Source organism: Phodopus roborovskii, unplaced genomic scaffold (assembly GCF_943737965.1).
Source record: "Phodopus roborovskii unplaced genomic scaffold, PHOROB, whole genome shotgun sequence".
Lineage (NCBI taxonomy): Eukaryota > Metazoa > Chordata > Mammalia > Rodentia > Cricetidae > Phodopus > Phodopus roborovskii.
The window spans coordinates 9,806,968-9,827,043 of record NW_026126409.1 but is presented as its reverse complement, the minus strand read 5'-3'; the positions used below and the strand labels follow the sequence as shown (position 1 = coordinate 9,827,043).

The following is a 20,076-nucleotide window of genomic DNA, read 5'->3' as shown; positions in this document are numbered from 1 at the left end:
CACCATAATAGCAGAATTACATCTTTGAATGTAAAAGATACCTTTGGTAAAATGATTTTGATTCCACAAGTTGTCTCAGAATACATTAACGTGACCAGCATGCTAATTCAAGTGAGGAAAATTCTGAGAAATTTTGTTTGATTGGTTATTCTTTTAGTTTTTATGTCAACAAATACACAGGGGTATACCCCATGAATGTCACACCAAAATGATATTTTGGGTGTTATACTCACCATAGTGGAGTAAATTGGGAGTTCTTTGAATGGGTTAACAAGCAAGAAGATGTCCCCAATAAAGGTCTGTCAAAAAGATGCAAATAGTTCATGAACCACATAAATAGAAACATTTAAAGTTATATAACTCAGAAACTATTGTGGGAAACATGTTGAATTGACGAAAGTCATGTTCTAATTGGGTCTAATTGACCCAAACATTCTTATGAAATATAAAATTCATATTCAAATTAAATGAAGCTGCAATGTTTGGCACAATAAAATAGAGCCAGTGAAATGGTTAGATTCTAGGTGTTTATTGCAAAGGGATTTTCTGAGAATCAGTCTGGATCAACAGTATAGAAGCAAAATAAGCAAACTCATAGAAAAAAGAAAATGGGACATTTAATTTTATGCAACTATAGCGTTAAAGAAAAAGATATAAAGAGTTCGTAAAGCTTAAAAATCAAACATTTTAATTAACAAAGTTGAAGCAATAGTAAAGGCTTAGGAATGAATAGAGATTATAAATGTAGGTATAAGCACATGTATGTCTGTAATTACAAAAAACATACAGTTTCCAAATACTGAGCTAAAAGACAAAGACTATGAACTGGGTGAAAATGGTAGATGTTGCTACTTTTGAGAAAAATATTAAGAATGGGAAAATTTGAAAGTAAAAGAATAAAGCAAGATATACATTTAACAACATCAGCAGAAAAGCTGACTTACAGCATGAACCCCTAGAGATGTAGCTTGGGCAGCGACACTGGGGACTAAAATGGACATTTTCATAATGAGAAATTGACATAGCAGTCAGGAAATGACAGCAATTCTATGTACCCATGCTAAATCAATCTACCATAAAGTATCTAAAAACAGCTTAGAGGAGGAAGCCAGGACAAGGAGAGATTTCCTAGTTTTGTTTATTGAAATGAGCAGATGAAAAATTGAATTAATTACTGATTCATTCAGAAAGCAGTTGCTTGATGTGGGAGGTCCTTCTTTGTGTTGTAAATATGTGCTGCTTTTATTGGTTGATGAATAAATCTGTTTTGGCCAACGAACAGGCAGGATTTAGTTAGGCAGGATTTCTGAACAAAGAAGAGGGAAAAGAAAGACAAAGGACAGAGGCCATGTAGCTACTATAGGAAGGCAGGACACCTGGGCATTCTCCAGTAAGATAAGGCCAGGGGGAGATACACAGATTAATAGTTATGGCTTAATAATTAAGAGAGAGCTAGCCAGTAAGAAGCCTAAGCCATTGGCTAAACAATTATAAATATATATTAAGTCTCTGAGTGATTACTTTGTTAAGCAGCTGTGGGACCTGGTGGGTTGAGAGAAAACAGGTCCAGTGTGACCCAGACTAGACAGCAAAATCTTCTTTTACAGTTGCTTGAAACAGTAGATATTTATCTTCTAAACTAAACACAGAACTATTACCTGGCAAATAAGATTCTGGGACACAATATAGGCTGATGGATATTTATTCAGGAAAAGTCACTTACACCAGAAACAGATGACTGCTGTGGGTTCCTACTCCAAGGATGCTCCCAGATGCTCTCTGTCTCTGACCAGGGTGTAAGAAAGTGAGACCTAGACCCCACATATCACATCCATACCTCTCCCCATGCTCCAATGGGCGTGGTCAATGCAACAAGTTCGGGAGGGTTGGATATCTCACCACACAGACCCTAGAGGATGTGAGTGGCATGCTGTGAGAGTGGGAAGATTCAGATGCAATGTCTCACTATACACTAGGAACCAGCGAAGAGAGCTCAGGTGTTAACACTAGAAAATAAACAGTAACTGTAGTAGTGGTGGTGAGGCTAATTTTCTTAACTTCAACAAGTACTTCTCTATGCAGATCTGCCATCAATTATTCAAAGTCACATTGGACACCCCAAATATATACCCCACAACGAGGGATAAAGCTGACACTGTGTACACTATCATAGCTGGGGAGGACATCTGACAAAGTGGACCGCTGCCACTGTCCTCTCAGCTGTGGAAACGGTGACTCCCTTAGCTCGTTGTCCTAAAAGTCATTTTCCCATTATTCTGCACATTGTCTCTTCCAGAAGCATCTCCCTAGCAGCGAGTAGGCATCACAGCATGTCACAGGAGAGCCTTAGAGAGTGAGGCTAGCACAGGGTTCTTCATGCCATTTGACCGCCCCCTGAAGTGCCCTGTGCAAAAGTCCTGACACCTGACCTGGTCCACCTGAGCAGAAATTGCACAGGCATCAAGGAACCCAAGGGCTGTCAGGGTTTTCTTGCTCTGACTTGTGAAGCACTTCTTTTCAGAATTCCCTAGGCTAGCCAGAAGTGCTGGGGGGTGGAGGGGGGAGTTCTGCATTGATTTTGCATCCTGTTTCCTTGTGAGCTTCAAATCCCAGTAGGTTCTATGCAGAGAATACTTCCCTCCTGGCTTTTTTCTGCCCACAAAGGACTCTGGTGTGTGTTCTATATTCTCTGTCACTGTGGACAATTGTTACTCCAGACGTACATTGTCCTTATTCTGTGCATTTTCTGGTAAGCTTACACCTCATCACCTGCAAGCCATTTTTTTGTTTGAAGGTTTGGGAACTTCATGTTGTGGCAGATGTGTGGAAATTCCCCAACCTAACATCCAATTGGATGTTACACACTCAGGACCCACACAAGGCACAGCTGGTATGGACAAATCACATCACGTAACAAATGAGATGCAGAAAAGGAAATAGAAACTCTGTCGAATGATCAGGTCAGCTGCAGCATCTGAAATATTAATAGCTCATCTCAGATTCAGTTGTTTGTCACAGATAAATTCATATCAACTTCTTTCTCTGTGCTAAAAGGTATGTTTAATCTGAGAGGCATTCTCACATACTCAGTCTTTAAGCACTTTACATGCTACTGTGGCATGCATGTGAACATGGATAGGAGCGTATGTGCTTTATGTAAGACACAACACAGAAAACAACACTGAAGCTGAAAAGTTGTCATGGGAAGTCCCCTATGAGTGAGGCCATTGGTGTACAGTGAGAGACGGGTGCTGTGCACTCAGTAACACTGTCGTAGGAATTCAAAGTGACCAGTAGGTCAGCTATGGCATTGATGCTCAAGAGCACAAGGGACCAGAAACAGTCCCCGGGCCCCAGCTTTCCCCAGAAAGATCGTGAATTCCTTTAAGCAGGAAGTGGCATGCTGCCATGTGTTCTAACAGGCCTGCTGCACTGAGAACAGAGAGTCAAGGGAAATCCAGATCTTTACCTAGAGGATGGTGTGAGATGCTGCAGTTGGAGTAGGACTCATGGCTGCATGACAGAAGTACAGGTTGTTAATCCTGAGTGCGCCTTGAAAAGGGTATTTATGAGATTCCCAAGACAAGCAGAAGAGAAGTGAGGGGCCTAATCAGGTGTTCACACAAGGGACCTCACCAGAGACTGCCACTTCATCTGCTTGGTAGGCTGAGGCATGAGGATTCTATGTTCAAGGCTGGCCTGAGCAACTTAGTGAGACCCTGTCTCAACAAGTAAAAAGGAAAGGCTATAGCTCAGAGGGAAGGTCTTACTTAGCATGTGTGAGGACATGGGTTAATTCCCCTAATCACAAAAAAGAACAGAGTTGGGGGACATCAAACACCAGCTCTCCTCATTAGTACACAGCTGGAGAACTAGAACACAGCGCCAGGGGCCCACAGGCATTCATCATCTTGGACTACATTGAGTTTACATGTCCGTCCTCCTTTAGATGTGACTTTAGCTATCTCAGTGGCAAGTTCATAACTGACATGACCTTTAGCAAGGGGTACTATTTCTGATGATTCAGATAGAGAGAGAATCTGTGTAGAGTAGGCTTCAGTGAAGACCATCCACTGAAAGGAAAAGGAGGGATGGGTGGAACGAACCTGGCCTTCAACATCAGCAGCACCAGCCAGGTATTATGTGAACACAACTGCCTGGCTGTGTCATCATCAAGCCCAGGTTCTGGCACAGGAACCACATATCAACCACAGAACAAGGAGGACAGTCTCGCACCATGATGCATGTTCTTATGAAACAGAGCCCTCTGTAATGTAGCTTGGCCATTCAGGGGAGACACAGAGATGGAAGCACATTTGAGTGGGATTCCTGAAAGTTCTCTTCTGCGGAGAGAACAGAACAAAGCCAGAGCAAAGCAAAGAACCTCATAAAAGTTTCCAATACAGGAGGAGGGCAGTTATTGACCAATGAGTGACAGGCAGTAAAGCCCACTCATGGTTTGCCTGTGGGCTGAGTCTGACTGGCTTCTCAGCCATGATGCCTACCTCAGAGACAGAGCTGTGCTCTACCTGCCGTGGGAAGTGACTGGACAGGCTTCTGTAAGGAGCTCTGTGTTATTCTGGTACTGGGGGGGGAAATGCTCCAGTTCACTGAGTTCAGACGGTGAGGGAAATAAGGAACTCCAAAGTTAGGGGGCTTCCAGAGCAGTGGTGGTGGACCACAGTGTGGATGGAGTGAGTGGCTATTTAAGAGACAGAACACCTGGACAAACAGAATGGAATTAAGGAACAAAACCAACCCCGTCATTTCATGGACTTGGTGGCGTAAACCCCTCAGGAGCTGAGGCAGGAGGATTGCAAGGTCAAGTCCATCCTATGCTACTGAGTTTCAGGCCAGACTGGACAATTGTCAAGATCTTTCTCAAGTTAAAAAGCAAAGAAATGACCAGGGATGTAGATTAATGTTATAGAATTTGCCTAGCATGCATAAGGCCCTGGATTTATAGTCCTTTGTACTACAAAATGAAACAAGTCAAAAATGGAAAGAAAAGAACGAAAGAAAGAAAGAAAGAAAGAAAGAAAGAAAGAAAGAAAGAGATAGAAAGAAAGGAAGGAAGGAAGGAAGAAAAAAACCACTTCCCAAAAGCACCAGGGAGGCAATGGAGACCCAAGCAATCAGGTTTAACCACTTATGCCAATGGTAAAATTCCAACAATTGTGGTGCTCATGCCTAATTTTAAATGCATCTAGGGTGGCAGGCAGTATAGTGAAGCCTTAAGAGGCTGTGCTGCAGCTTCAGGGGTTAATGAGGACCTGACAATTCCTTACTTGTTGGGAAATCTCAGTCTTCACATTTACATGAAAATGACTTAATCAGATTCTCAGTAGATTAGGACTAAATGGGTGTTATCAGGGAGTGTGACAGATTCATGCATAATCAGAAATCTCCACAGGCATTCTGACTGAATTGTCCTAGACTCAGGATGGTAGGAACAGAACAAAATCAACCAGCATGTGGGAGGGGGATAGAGGGAGGGAGAAAGAAATGGATCTTGGGACTACAGGTTGTCTACACTGTAACCAGCATTACAAAAAGAAACATACAGAAAAAGAGGTCACAGCCAACTTTAATTCATTCTCCATCTAAATAGTATTGTTTTGTATCCCTGTCAGGATACAAAATCTTGCACACATGGTTTACTGCACAAAGAGATACTTCCTGAGGACTGGGAACAGTCAGAGGGGTCAGAGAGGCAGCACTTAGCAAGGACCATGGAGCTGCTCCATTTATTTTCTCAGACAGGCAACTCATCTACAAATCTTGTTGGACCGGGGAAGATCTCTCACCCAGTCAGGGCAACAGGAAAGTGCACAGTGAATGAAAAAAAGGAAACAAAGGGAGGAGAAGACTACTCCTAAAGTCTAGAGAAGATTTTCATTGTAGATATGTGAGAGAAAGCAGGCAAAAAGAGGAGTCTGGGCTGAAGATGGCCAGCAAATTAAATCAGATCATAAAATCTGTGAGGAGGAGAAGTACAAGAGATGAGCCATCAACCAGGGAAGCAGCTAAGGCCAAGAGGCCAAGAGAACTGCATAGCCCAAATGGCTGGACTATATAGGGATCAGGCTAGGGGAAGAAAAGGGAAGCCCAGTCCCTGGGAGAGAGAGGCTTGGGGTAGGATGCAGGATCAAAGTGCTGATAGAAGCCATAGGTACTGAATGGTGTATAAGAGCTGGCCAAGATCTGCTTTGACATGTAAATATGTACCTCAGTTAGCCATTTGTCCCAGGTTTCTGAGACCAAACGCACAGCCTGCCTACCTTCAGAGAACTAGTTGACACTTTAACTCTGAAATTTGGAATTTTGCAGAACCCAATAGACAACCTTCCCAAGATTGAGCTTCTCACTCTGTAAAGCTCAAACCCAGCCATCACCAGGGCCTGATGCTTCCAGGGACCTGTCACTTGCAACATCGTGGTCCTGAGAGGGGATCCCAAAATCAGCAGGACACAGTTCTGCGGGCACTCACGTGTATCTGGTCGTTTCCGAAGCGCTTCTGGATTTCATACAGCAGGCTGCTGTCATTAAGCTCACTGAGTGTGGCTAGGTCATCACTGGGAGCAGGAGGCATGAGCTGGACCTGTGGGGTGCAGCAAAGGCCAATTTTAGTCATTTTTTGATCAGTTCTTGATAGATGCTTCTCAAATTCCTGAGACCATGTGAGTATGACTCCATTGTTAAAGGGTGAGATGGAGGAGCCTGCCTCCATCTTAGAGTTAAAGACATCATATAGAAAGACAAACTAGGTTCACTCCTGTTTATGATTAAGTCTCTGTGTCTCAAGGATTGGGCTATGCCCCACCTGTAAACTTAACTACAAATGGTTCCACACTGCCTCTTTCAGGAATGGCAATCATGTCTTTGTTTCAAAAAGTTGTTTGTAACCATTATGAATACCTAACTTTGTTTCAAAAGGTTGTAATACCACCTATGAGTAAGTACCTTGTTATGACTATGACTACCTTGCTATGCCCACCTTGAAACCATGTTTTTGTTTCAGGAGGAGCTAACTTGTTATGTGTATGCTCGGCTCCTATAATCTTGCTCATTTTGCCTCTCAAAGTCCCCGTTTGGGAATCCCCTACCCTGAGCTACAAAAGCCTTGTCTTCCTCGAATCCAGCGCTGACCTCTCAAACTCCTCCTGGGGGGGCAGTCCATTTACATAAATAAACAAGCTTGCTTTAATTAGTTGCTTGTCTTAATTTGACTATGATTATTTGGGGTCATGGTCTTTCTCCTCTTATATTTGAGATTAATAATGGTTCAAGGAATACAAAATTATTCAGATGAGAATTTGTGTTATATACATGACATCTTGTGCCATGGTCCTTATGACCTTATACCTTGAAGACCATCAGATGTTGACGGACCTCTCCTATTCCCACACTGTAAGTCAGATCTGTGTGTTCCAAGTCCTTGAAGAGCTGACAAAGCCAAGCATTTTAGTGCTTCCAAAGCTAAGCCCTTGAGACTGTGTTGGGCATAGAAAGGCAGGGGGTTCAGTTTCTGCTTTTTCACAGGAAAGGTCAAGTCTCCATAGTAGACCCCAGATGAGGGGCTTGTGATTTTTTATTCTGTTTTGCATTGATATTAACATTAAGGTATTTGTGAGATTAGGTAACTGTCCAGAAGAAAAATAACACCTCTGTCTCTAAAACCTAGCAACATTTCAATAACTATTTCAAACAAATTATTTTAAAATAAATATTTCAAATATATCCAGATGAATTTGGTCTTTTAACTAGATGGAAACCAGCAACCTCCATGTAAGAAATGCACACACTTAGTCTAATGGGCACAAAGCATGCTCTTACAGCAGACACTTGGGATAGGACAGAGCAGGTTTGACTCCCTGTCAAGCACAGGAGGCAACAGAAGAAGAATCTGTGAGGGACACTGTGAGCCAGAGAGAGACACCGGAAACCTCACACAAAAACAAGCTCATTATGCTTTCTGTGATTTTTCTGCAGTCAATATTCTCCTTCAATTTCATATCTGTATCACACACTGTATTATTTATTGTGTGTTCCTTTGCTGAATAATTTAAATATAATTATCACTGTTTATCAGGCAAGTATCTACAGAGTGGAAATCACTACACATCTTAAATCACTAAAATTAGAACTATTTTCCCAAAGCTAGTGAATACATAATGAGATGAAACCTTTCTCCCTTGTCTCTCAGGCTGCCTTTTGCCCAAGAACTTGAATAGAAGAAGCAGAGGTTCTTTCCTGGGCATCTCAAAGCTCAGGAGAGCAGAATGTTACATAAGTCACTTGGAAGACACTATGGCTAGGGATTCCTGGACATTGGACACCAATCTGTCTCTACCTGAAAACACAATATTCCAATAAAAGCATGTTTGCTCATTGAAAAACCAATTTGTATAATATTCCTTCTCTAAGTTTCCAGACACCAGTCACCTGTCCCTAAGACTCACACACTCAACTCATGTGGAGAACTTGGCCCAATGTCAGCTCTGAGGTTGAGTGTACAGCATTGGTGTACTGAGTCACACACTTCAAGGGGGCTCCTTGTTAAGTCTCACTCTGACAATTTCTGTGAGCGACACCCTGGAGGGAAGAATGGCCATTCCTGACCGGCCTCTTGCTAAATAAAAAATTTGTCAGTGACAATGGTTGAGGGAGCTGAAGGCCTAGGAGTTATTTGGGGAAAGAAGAGTAGGTGTAGGGAACACTGTCTGAAGTGAGGCCTTCTAGAGTAGGACAGAGACGGGCTCCATTCAAATCCTTGGCAGGGTTGATGATTAAGGAGTAGGGAGGGGTCATGAGAGGGAAGGACTACCAGAGCACATGAAGGAGTAGAAGGAACCCAGAGAAGTGTATATAACCAATTCTTGCCAAAGGCAGGCCAGGATAAAGGCAGAGGGATCTGATAAGATATTCAGCAGGATTTCAGGCTGAGAACAGGAAGAGGTGGTTTATCTTCCTTCCCTCCTTCCCTCCTTCCTTCCTCCCTCCCTCCCTCCATTCCTCCCTCTTTCTCCCTTTCTTTCTTTTTTCTTTTTGGTTTCTCTGTGTAACAATTCTGACTGTCTTAGAACTCATTTTGTAGACTAGGCTGGCCTCAAACTCACTGAGATCCACCTGCTTCTGTCTTCCAAATTCTGGGATTAAAGGAGTGCACAACCACTGCCTGGCTAAGAGATGATTTTTTTTTCTAAAGACACAGAGTTGGTGATTAGTTATTTCTCTTGTTGCTGTAACCAAATACTTGACAAAAAGTGATTTAGAAAATTTGCGCTCCTAGGGCAGGGAAAGGCAATCATGGCTGGCAGGTAAGCTGTGAGAGTGAGAACAGCTTGGTCTATAGTGTCAACCAGGATGGGTGGAGAAGAGTCAGAGCTTAGCTGCTCCCCTTCATTTCAACAACTTTTACTTGGCTGTTTGAAGCTACCCACACTCAGGATAGATCTCTTATCAATTAAACCTCTCTAAAACACCCTCACAGATACACCCAGAGGTGTGTCTCCTAGGTGATTTCAAATCCCAATAGGCTTATAATGGAGAATAATTATGTGAGTTGGTGAGTTACAAGTTCCACTGGCTACCACTGTGCAACAAGGAGTGAAGGCGGGCAGCAGTGATGAATGGCTTCAGGAACATATGCAGTAGTCTGTAGTGTTTCTAGCTTATCTGCTCTCTAACAGGCTTTGTGTGTTTCACACACACACACACACACACACACACACACACACACACACAGAGAGAGAGAGAGAGAGAGAGAGAGAGAGAGAATAAATTATCTTTTGATGGGAGATGTCATTCTATAAATATGTTTCTCATACTGGTTAATGAATAAAGCATTGTTGGCCAATAGGAAAGCAAGATAAGTGGGACTAGGAGACAAGGAGGTTTCAAGGAAGTAGTAAAGAGGAGGCAGCGTGTAGAGACAGAGAGAGAACACCAGCCTACTCTCCGGTAAGATGAGGCCACGTGGAAACACTTAGATTAATAGAAATGGATTAATATTTAAGAGAGAGCTAGTGGATAAGAAACTAGTAACTGGCCAACAGCATAATATCTAATACAGAGTCTCTGTGCATTATTTGGGGCTGGCATGGCTCTGGGCCCAGGTCAGCAGGGAAAACCTTACTAGCAACATTATGGTGCTGCAATGTGGCTAATAAGAACTTACACTTAAAACTTAACAAAAGCTTAAAAAATGGTTTTAGAAACAAAAGAACAAAGACAAGCAAGGCTTCTTGCTAATAGCATTTTTCTGGGTTGGACTCTGTTTTGCAAGAGATAAGCAGAGACTTGCGCGACTCCTTTAAGGGAGGGTTCCTGACTCAGCATAAGCGGCAAAAAACCGCAAGGCTTTTAAAGAGTTCTGCTAACAATGTAATGGTGTGAGAGCTGGCAATGACAATGACCACATCTCCAAGCCGGCAGCATGCTGCTGGATGGCAGTGTAGACCAAGGCGGTGAGTACAGCTCTCAGTTCTGGCTGTAAAAGTACCCGCCTCCATCTTGGATTGACGGGGCTAACACAGCTGTGGCTTTCATTTTAGCAATGTTGTTGTTTACCAGATAAAAGACTTGTGACTACAAAAAGGTAAAGATTTACAGTAAAGGCAGATTCACATTAAGAAAAAGCTAAAGGTTTACAGTATATTTTAAAATATACATAAACTTGGGAGAGAAAAAAATAAAACGATTTTAAAAAGACAGAGAGGAGCTAGGTGTGGTGGCACACACCTTTAATTCCAGCACTCGCGAGACAGAGGCAAGCAGATCTTTGTGATTGCAAAGTAAACCTGGTATGCAGGACAGATAAGTTACACAGAGAAACCCTGTCTCAAAAAATTGAAAAAAATAAAAAGTAAAAAAAACCCAGAGTAATAAAAAAGTACAAAAATATCTGTGGATACTATACACTATTCTATTGTCTTTAAATTATTTGACTGCTGAGGGAATAACAACAACTGATAAAAGAAATACTGCTGGATTAATTCAATTTACATATTTTAAAAATGCTTTGACTCCAAAATTTTAAGTTCAAGGACAGGTTACTGGGGAAAAGGATTTCTATTTTTATTTCTACAGAAAATGTAAAGCTGTGGATTCCTTCTAGACTAACATGGTTTGATCAAGCCAGACCCCCTGAAACAGCGTTCCTGGTGATCCAACATTCAAAACAGCTGAACAAGGCAGCCTTGCAGACTATAGCTAGGATTTCTACATCTTCTTAGGATCCCCAATGACAGTGCCCTCTATCAGGAGGAAGCAGTTTGGAAAGAACAACACCCAAATTTCCAAATATTGTTTATAAATATTTGTTTTCATTTAAATGGGGTAGGTTATAAATGGCTAATGACCATAATCAATCTCTTTTTAAAGGTAAAAAGGGGATTATGGTATAGATATGAATACTTTGTTTTGGAATGGATTTTAATTTATTGATACAATTTAGGGTCAATTTTGTGATATGTATATTTCTCCTCTTGTTTAAGTATTGTGTAGAAATGTAATGTACAATTCAATACAGATTATAGATAGTACCTATGATAGTTAGATCTTATAGTTAAGTTAGTTAAGATTTCTAGATATACAGACATGTATTTGAGATAAATAGGCATTCTTCAAACCTTTCAAAGACCTACAGAATATGACATTTAAAATGGTTTAGGCTTTTTCTTGACAGTGAGACATAACTGCTCCTGGCAACACCACCTGCATCAGAAAGAAGAATACACATTAAAGAAAATGTTATGGACTTTGCCTCCAATATGGCAAGACTAGCCATTTGGACAAGATACTGCTCTTTTCTGGACTGTTCGACTTTATGCTGTATAAACTGGACATGTAGGACCCACTGGAAAGTGACTGCTGATACAAGATGGACATTGCTACAGGATTCCTGCTTCATGGAAGAGTCTGCCAGACAGTCAGCAGGGCATAGAGAAAAATAACTGTCAACCTGCCAATACAGATAGACAGGTTAAAATTTTCTGCTTTGCTGAGGAGTCTGCCAGACACACTAAGGCCTATATGCTGAAGATGGAACATTACAGAAGAACTTCAGGTGACTGACCAGGCAAGATGTCTCTGTCATTTCTAGAGTTTATAGATTATCCTTCTGTGATCTTTGATGGCGTTGAAGACAAATATGGTTATAGTTTTCCTTAGTTAGGATTAAAGATAAGTTACATAGACTTTAGACACACAAAGATAGGATAGATGATGGAATATTTTCTTTAAATCTTACTAAATGTTAATGGACTAAATATTGTTAACTGTGATTCTTATTTGATAACTGTTGTGTGATTTATTTTGCTATGTTAAGGTTGAAACCCTTCTTTTACTTAGACAGAAAAGAGGAGCTGTTGGGAAATGTCATTCTGTAAATATGTTTCTCATACTGGTTAATGAATAAAGCACTGTTGGCCAATAGGAAAGCAAGATAGGTGGGACTAGGAGACTAGGAGGATTAGAGGAAGTAGTAGGGAGGTGTCAACATGGAGAGACTGGAGAGAATAGAACCACCACCATGGAAGTACTTAAATTAATAGAAGAGTCTCAGTGTGTTATTTGGGGCTGGCATAGCGGTGGGACCAGGTGGGCTGGCGGAAAAACCTTACTTGTAATAATCTTTCATCTCAGTGTTCTCAGTTTACTGGAGGGAGAAGCAAGGACATAAATAAGAAATCACAAGTGCAGAAAACACACAGAAGAAAGTAAATCATTGAAAAAGTTTGCTCCCTGGTAATTTAGACTGTCCTCATTTGGGGCATCGAAAGCAGGAATTGTTTGGAAGGACAAGCCTTTTGGGATGGAAGGGGAGGGCCATGGTTATGAGTGGGAATCCCTTGAGGGCCCAGCGTAGCTGTGAGTTGTTGCAGAGGGCAGCAGGTTTGCAGGAATAGTAGTGAATTCCTGAAGACTACAGGAATGGCTACATAGTTCCAAGGGTTAGGGAAAGCTGCCCAGGGTCTTAAGTGGCTGGATGTCACAATTGGCTTCATTTATTAAAGTGTTCTTTTGGCAGTTAGTGAAAGTAAAACAGTAGAAGTTCTGAGTCTACTTAGTAATTTCCAAATGCAGGAAGCTCACAGAGGGATGCCAGAGAGTAGCAAGGCTGGACATATTGTGCTGGTTAGTTTTATGTCAACTTTAACCAGCTAGAGTCTTCAGGGAGGGAACCTTAATTGACAAAATGCCTTCATAAGATCAGGCATGTCTGTAGGACAATTTCTTAATTAGTGATTGATGGTGGAGGGCCCAGCACATGATGGGTGGTACCATCCATGGGCTGGGGGTCCTGGGGTCTATAAGAAAGCAGGCTGAGCAAGCCATGGGGAGCAAGTCAGTGAACAGCATCCCTCCATGGCCTCTGCATCAGCTCCTGCCTCTCTGAGCTCCAGCTCTGTTTGTGTTCCAGTACTGACTTCCTCAGTCATTAATAGTAATGTGGAAGTGTAAGTCAAATAAACCCTTTCCTCCCAAGGTTGCTTGTGGCATCGTCTTCGTTTTGAAGAGTGCTTTATGTCTTCTAGAACCCTGTGCTAAATGGTCATTTAAAATCTATTAGTTTGCTATACAGAACAATTTTGTCTCCACTGAGACCCAAATCTCAGCATTTACATGAAAGAATGGGCCAAGTTTGTGCTCATTTAATTAAATAAGAATTTATTATTGCAGTACTACCAGGCCAAGACAGATATTTAATAGCTTCAAGGCAAATTAAAGCCAACACAGAATAACTCACACATAACCAGTAACTACAAGGCATGTGAGGATTATAACTGTACCATAAATATCCTGTTAGTAACCTTCATTAGTGGCAAATTCAACTGATCTCAAGTTCTACATACTCTGTAAGCCAATTAAGAAAATACTTCAAAATCATGCCAATAAAAATGGCCTTTTCCCCAAATATTTGTGGTTTCCTCAATTTATTTAAAGCAATTTAAAGTTTAATCCTGAGAAGAAGGTATCTCGGTTAGTTTTAACCATTGTTGAGACACAACATAGAATCACCTGCAAAAAGTGTTAATACCTGCAAAGAGTATTAATAAGGAGTTATCTAGATCAGGTTGGTCAGTAGAAATGTCTACAGGGAAGTGTCTTGATTACTAATTGAAGTGGAAAGATCCAGTCCACTGTGGGCAGTGACATTTCCTAGGCAGGAAACATCCTGAACAGCTTAAGAAGCAGGGAAGTTAGCTGAGAGCAAGCCAGTGAGCAATGATGTATTTTATTCTTGGCTGTGGGTGTGATTTGTCTAGCTGTCTGAGTTCTTGCCTTGACTTCCCTGAAATGACCAACTGTTGCTTGGAACCGTGAGCTAAAATGGATTTCTTTGTCTGTTCAGTGGCCTTTGCCAGGCTATTCTTTCTCACAGTAACAAAACTGACACTAGAATAGAGGGTATGTAGAAACAAAATGAAGTATATAGTATGTCAAATTAGAGACACTAAAACAGGAATAAGAGCCACTAACAAAGCACCACACATGGGGAAATCATTTATTTTAATCACAGAAAAATAAGACATGCTAATGTCTGTTTCCCAAGCTTATAACACTCCAAAACAACAAAGAAGTCTGTCCTAAATTGGGTATCCAGTCTTAAATGACTACACACACACACACACACACACACACACACACACACACTACAATATCATATCTACTTTTGACCTATTTATGTATATTTGGATAACTAAAAAAAGAGAAAGAAATACTCTTAATAATTAAAGACACCTGAACATATGCAAGAATAAGATAGAGGTTAATATTGACTATAAAATTCAAACTTCTCTAAAATTAACCAGTTACATTTATTAGTGACTAGTACAATGCCACATTGACAGGAATTTTAAACAGATCCCTAGTCTATGCATTCACATTTATCTATGAATGGAGGGTAGCTGACATTGGAATGACCTTACAGGGTACCTGAAGAAGCATGGTGGTTACCTGCTCTTGCTTGCTGCAGCTGCTCACTGTGCTGGCCTCTGGGAGCCCATCCTGAGACTCCTGCTTGCACAGACCCTTTGTTGTGTCTTTGAACATAATGTCTTTTTCCAGTAAACTGTCTTGCTTGGCAATTGGTAGCACCAGGGGACTGCTACAAAAAACAATCAATACAACAATTAGTTTTCTTCTAACATTGTTGTATCAATCAAAAGCTACAGGATGCTGGACCACAGAAGGTATGTTTACTCAGATAAAAACATGTTCTATAAGCTGCAGGAAACATGCAAAGCTTTCCCTTCATTTCACCTGTCATTCTGTTTCACTTCTCAAAAAAAAAAAATCCATTCATTTCAACTCCAAAAATAATGTTTACCGAAATACATTTAACTGCAATAGAAAGATCAATAGGTAATTTAAAAGCTGTTCGAAGTTCATAATTGAACTCGGCATTGCATTTAAATGTGCAAAGGGATTTGTAAACAAATGGAGAAAGTTAAAATACAATGGGTATGGGATTTAACATATAGAACTATGGGTGATATTTTGAGTTTTTATTGAAATATAAATATTAGAATAAAAATTTTAACGATAGCCATATTATAAGCAGAAAAAAGTGTGAAAATTCCAAACATCTCAAGCAAAGCAAAGAAATAAATAAGCAAAAGGCACTTCATCACCTTTCATTTTAAAGTCCACTGGCAGGAGAAAGCCCTGAATTGATAATGTTCACCAAAAAATAATGACTGAATTTGCAATGTGATGCTTTACTACAAGATTTAAGAATAATCTCCTTTAGTGTTAGTATTCAAGCAGAAATGCATGTCCCTTTTACCAAGGGAATACATGCAACTAGTTGTGACATGTGATGTGTAGGAGTGCTAATTATTCTTGTTAGAGCTGATTGAGATTCTGTTAAACTTTAAGTATATCTACCTCATACACAGCAAAATTGATTTATTGTAGATATACAGTACAATGGTATGTGTGTGTGTGTGTGTGTGTGTGTGTGTGTGTGTGCCTGAGCAGGAATGTGAGGAAGCCAGAGGTTGACATGAGGGTGGCTTCCTCATTTACTACTCCACCTAGTTATTTTGCAACAGGATCTCTCTCTGTCCTATTTAGGGTGACTACTGCCTTGATGAAACCATGACCAAAAGCAACTTGGGGTGGGGAGGTAGGGTTTATTTCACTCAAACTTCCATATAACAGTTCATCATCAAAAGCAGTGAGGGCAGGGACTCAAGCAGGGTAGGAACCTGGAGGAAGGACCTGATGCAGAGGCCATGGAAGAGTGCTACTTACTGGCTTGCTCAGCCTGATATATATATATATATATATATATATATATATATATATATATATATATATATATATCATTAAACAGAATTAAAAGACTTTTTAAAAATCTTTTTTATTTTAAAACAGTCTTTTCTCAGTTTACATACCAATCCCAGTTCCTACTCCCTCCCTTCCTCCCTCTCTGCCTACCTTCCCCTGACCCCACCTCTCATCCAGTCCTCAGAGAGAGTAATAATTCCCCTGAGGAGTCAATAAAGTCTGGCATATCACTTCGAGGCAGGACACCCCCCCACACACATACACACATACACACATCTAGGCTGAGCAGGGCATTCCTCCAAAAAGAATGGGCTCTAGAAAGCCAATTCAAGCACTAAGGATAAATCCTGGTACTACTGCCAATGGCCCCACAGACTGCCCAAGCCACACAACTGTCACCCACACTCAGAGGTCCTAGATTGGTCCTATGGAGGTTACCCCACTGTCAGATAGAATCAGGACCATTCATGCCAGGGGTAGCACAACCACAATGAGCTGTCCATCCACCCACCCCCATCCAATCAGTCACTAATTAAGAAAATGCTCTACACTCACTACACCTAAGGCTTGTTGTCCTGGGTCAGCTAGCTGTCCAACAAGCCTCTAGAATTGAGATCCATGTGTTGCTACCTGTCCAGAGCTGGGTGATAAGCACACACCACAACACTCAGATTTCACAGGGATCCTAGGGGTCCAAACTAGATTCTTCATGCTTTACCCCTGAGCCACCACCCCAGTTCCAAGTCAATGGTATGTGGTAAAAGTTTACAGACCTGTAAAACTAGCTAGTCACATAGGGAATTTGTTTTTATCATTCTTTCTTGTGCCCACTGGAATCAATTATTAAATGTGTCAATGGCTTCTCACTGTGATACTGTGATTTTAATTGGGATTGTTGATATTTTAAAATATTAGCTGTTAAATGAAAGGTTGAATATATTTAAGGTGTACATTATGACAACGTGGCACACACTGAACAATGGTTACCTTGATGGTATTGATTCACAGGTCTATCATTGACCAAGTTGAATGTGTCCTCAGAATATATTCATATTATACCTGCATGTTGTGACCCATGCCAAAACCCACCTCCATGCCCACTTGTACTGTTCTACTCAGCTTTCACATTGGCCTCTCGGTTTTCTACCTGAACAAGGTTATAGGGTATCAGTGTTTACTGGCTTGCCTTATTCTATTAAAAAGGATACATTTGAGGTTTATCTGTGCTGTTGCAAAGGGCAGGCTTATTTTCCTAGTTTGATGATTTCCCAGTGTAGAGTTGTCCCTGAGTTCCTGTCTACCTAAGGATGGGCCCCAAGGAATTTTTTATATATTGCTCATTAAGAATTACACTGATATGAACATAGGGTCCACATGCATCCACAGGGTCTCACTTTCAGGTTTAGGCCTGGGAGTGGGGTTCCTGCATCACAAAACAGATGAATTTGAATGTTTTGAGCAACCTCTACAGTTTCCCATAACCTAGTCTGAGTCAATTCTCCTTCCCACTACACTCCCTAGAAGTCTTCTTGTCTTCTGTAGTAGCCATCCTAACAGGTGCAGGGGCTTATCTCTCTATAGTTCCCACTTCCATTAGTTTGAGGTTAATGATTTTAGGGATTTTCCTAAAGACTGGTTGGTGTGTTTTCTTTGGTAATATTAAAGTCTTTGGCCTGCTTTTTAAAATTACGTATTTTGTTTTGTTGTTATTTGCTATTGAGTTCTATGAATTCCTCATGCATTTTGTATGTTTACCTTTATCATTTATAAGGTTTATAATGCTATCTCTTTCTTAAATATTTAACAATGCCAACTCTTTCTTAAATATTTAAAATTTTTCATTTTATTTAGTTGTGTGTGTGTGTACGTGCGTGCATGGGACCATGCCAATTATGTGATGGTCAGAGGACATGCAAGATTTGGATCTTTCTTCCACATTGTGGGTCCTAGCAATCTTTTGGTGTGATGTAGTCCCACTTGGGGATGTTTGCTTTTGTTTCTTGTGCTTTGGGTGTCATACATGAAAAACCTATGTTGAAGAACTCTTTCCTTGTTCTCTCCGTGGGGTCTTGTGCCTTCTAATCACACATTTCTGTCCTTTACTGGCTTACACTTTATTTTTCTACAAGTGTAAAGTGAAGAACCTGTTCAGCCATGGGCATGTGGTAGTCACAGGGTCATTTACAGAGGAGGCCACTATTTCCAGACTGTGTGTCCAGCTGGCCACACCGGCTCAATTCTATTTCTGTACACTCTATTCTGTCTTACTTCTCTGACCATTGCCAACCCAGTTTCATCCTTATTGAACAGGTTTATAGAATAGTTTGAAATTAGGAATGAGATACTTTCAGCTTAATTCTTTCTCAGAAATGATTTGGTCATTTTAAGCCTTTTATAGTTTTACTCAGTGTCTCCTTGGTATAAAGTGGGTTTAAATCCTTTGATTGTTTGTGCTGAGTGGGCTCTGTTTTTAGATACATTCTGGATACAAGTCCTTAGCTGAACACTTGAACCATTTCTCCCTCCCTACATTCTTGTCAGTTCATTTCCATAACAATATACTTCCTCTCCAGTTTTTCCTTTCTTATGTCTAATCTAAGAACTATTTTCCTAACAAGGTTCACTCCTTAGGTTCGATTCTGGGATATTTATCTCTGTGGTCCCCTATGTGTGCCCTCCTGTTTCATGGCTCTCCATGAATCACAGCTCAGAGTTTTCTTTTTATAGCTGTCTGAGTATCTCAGCACCCATTTTAAGAACAAAGCCCATCTTTCGTCAGCTAATTAGCTGGATGTGCTGGTTAGAAATCAACTGGCACGGGTGTGTCAGTCTATTTCAGGGTTCTCCCTTGTGTTGCATTGATATAATACTGTATTGACTTGATTGATGCCTTGTCTCAGGAAGCCTCTGTGTTAACTCACAGGAGGCATCCAACTTTGTTTGCCTTTAAAAAAATTTTTTTTGGCTCCTCAATGCCCTTAGCATTTTCATGCAAAACTTGGAATCTATGTCTATTTTCACAGAAATGCCTATCGGGATTTTGATGAATGTGTTTCACTGATGATTGGATATGAAGAGAATTTTCAACACTAGCACTGTTGAATTTTGTCATTCTGAAGAATTCTCAACTGGTCTATGCTGATCTTTGCTAGTTTCTCTCATCAGCCTTCTAAAGCTCTCATGACTGAGACCTCCCAAGTGATGGGTCCCATTTATGTCAGCAGGACCCAAGTACTGTGCCATTGTCAGTGGTTTGTTTTGACACAATCATTGACTGTTAGTCAGTATGGAAATATAAATGATTTGTATATTAGCCTTGATGGGGGAGGTACAGTATATCTAGGAAGACCTTTGGGATAACAATAGAGACTCACAGTTCTGTCATCCCTACCCATGCCCTGACTCCCTGCTGCACTTCTGAGCGCCCTTCCCCTCTCCCTGGCATCATGAAGCAGTTTCACTAGCTCCCCAGAAAGAGCTTCTGTGACTGCAGCAGAACCGGCCCAAATCTCCCCACTGCTTCCTCAGTCCACTGCTTGTATACCCTGGCACTTCCTCTCTGCAAGGCTAATGTGTGCTGATTTCCAGCACTTTCTAATTTCTACTCTTCAACAAACAAGATTTCCTTTGAGTGCACAAAAGAGAATATTGGTAAAAGAAATTTACAGGTGAGAATCAGAAGGAACAGAACTGAAATACTGTGTTTTTCACAGGCCAGCCTCCACAAACACAGGGATAATAAAAGCAAGGCCAGTCAGGCCACACACATTATAT

At 40.9% G+C, this 20,076-nt stretch overlaps 1 protein-coding gene across 1 annotated transcript in view; it reads right to left on the bottom strand.

Annotated features, from left to right (window-relative positions):
• Myo16 (myosin XVI) overlaps window positions 1-20,076 on the bottom strand; it is a 335,766-nt gene that overhangs the window by 214,227 nt on the left and 101,463 nt on the right. The window contains exons 10-12 of the mRNA XM_051181974.1: window positions 14,965-15,115; window positions 6,491-6,601; window positions 234-299 (exon numbers count right to left, since the gene is read on the bottom strand). Of these exons, the coding sequence (XP_051037931.1) occupies window positions 234-299; window positions 6,491-6,601; window positions 14,965-15,115 (328 nt within the window). The remainder of the gene's footprint in view (window positions 1-233; window positions 300-6,490; window positions 6,602-14,964; window positions 15,116-20,076) is intronic.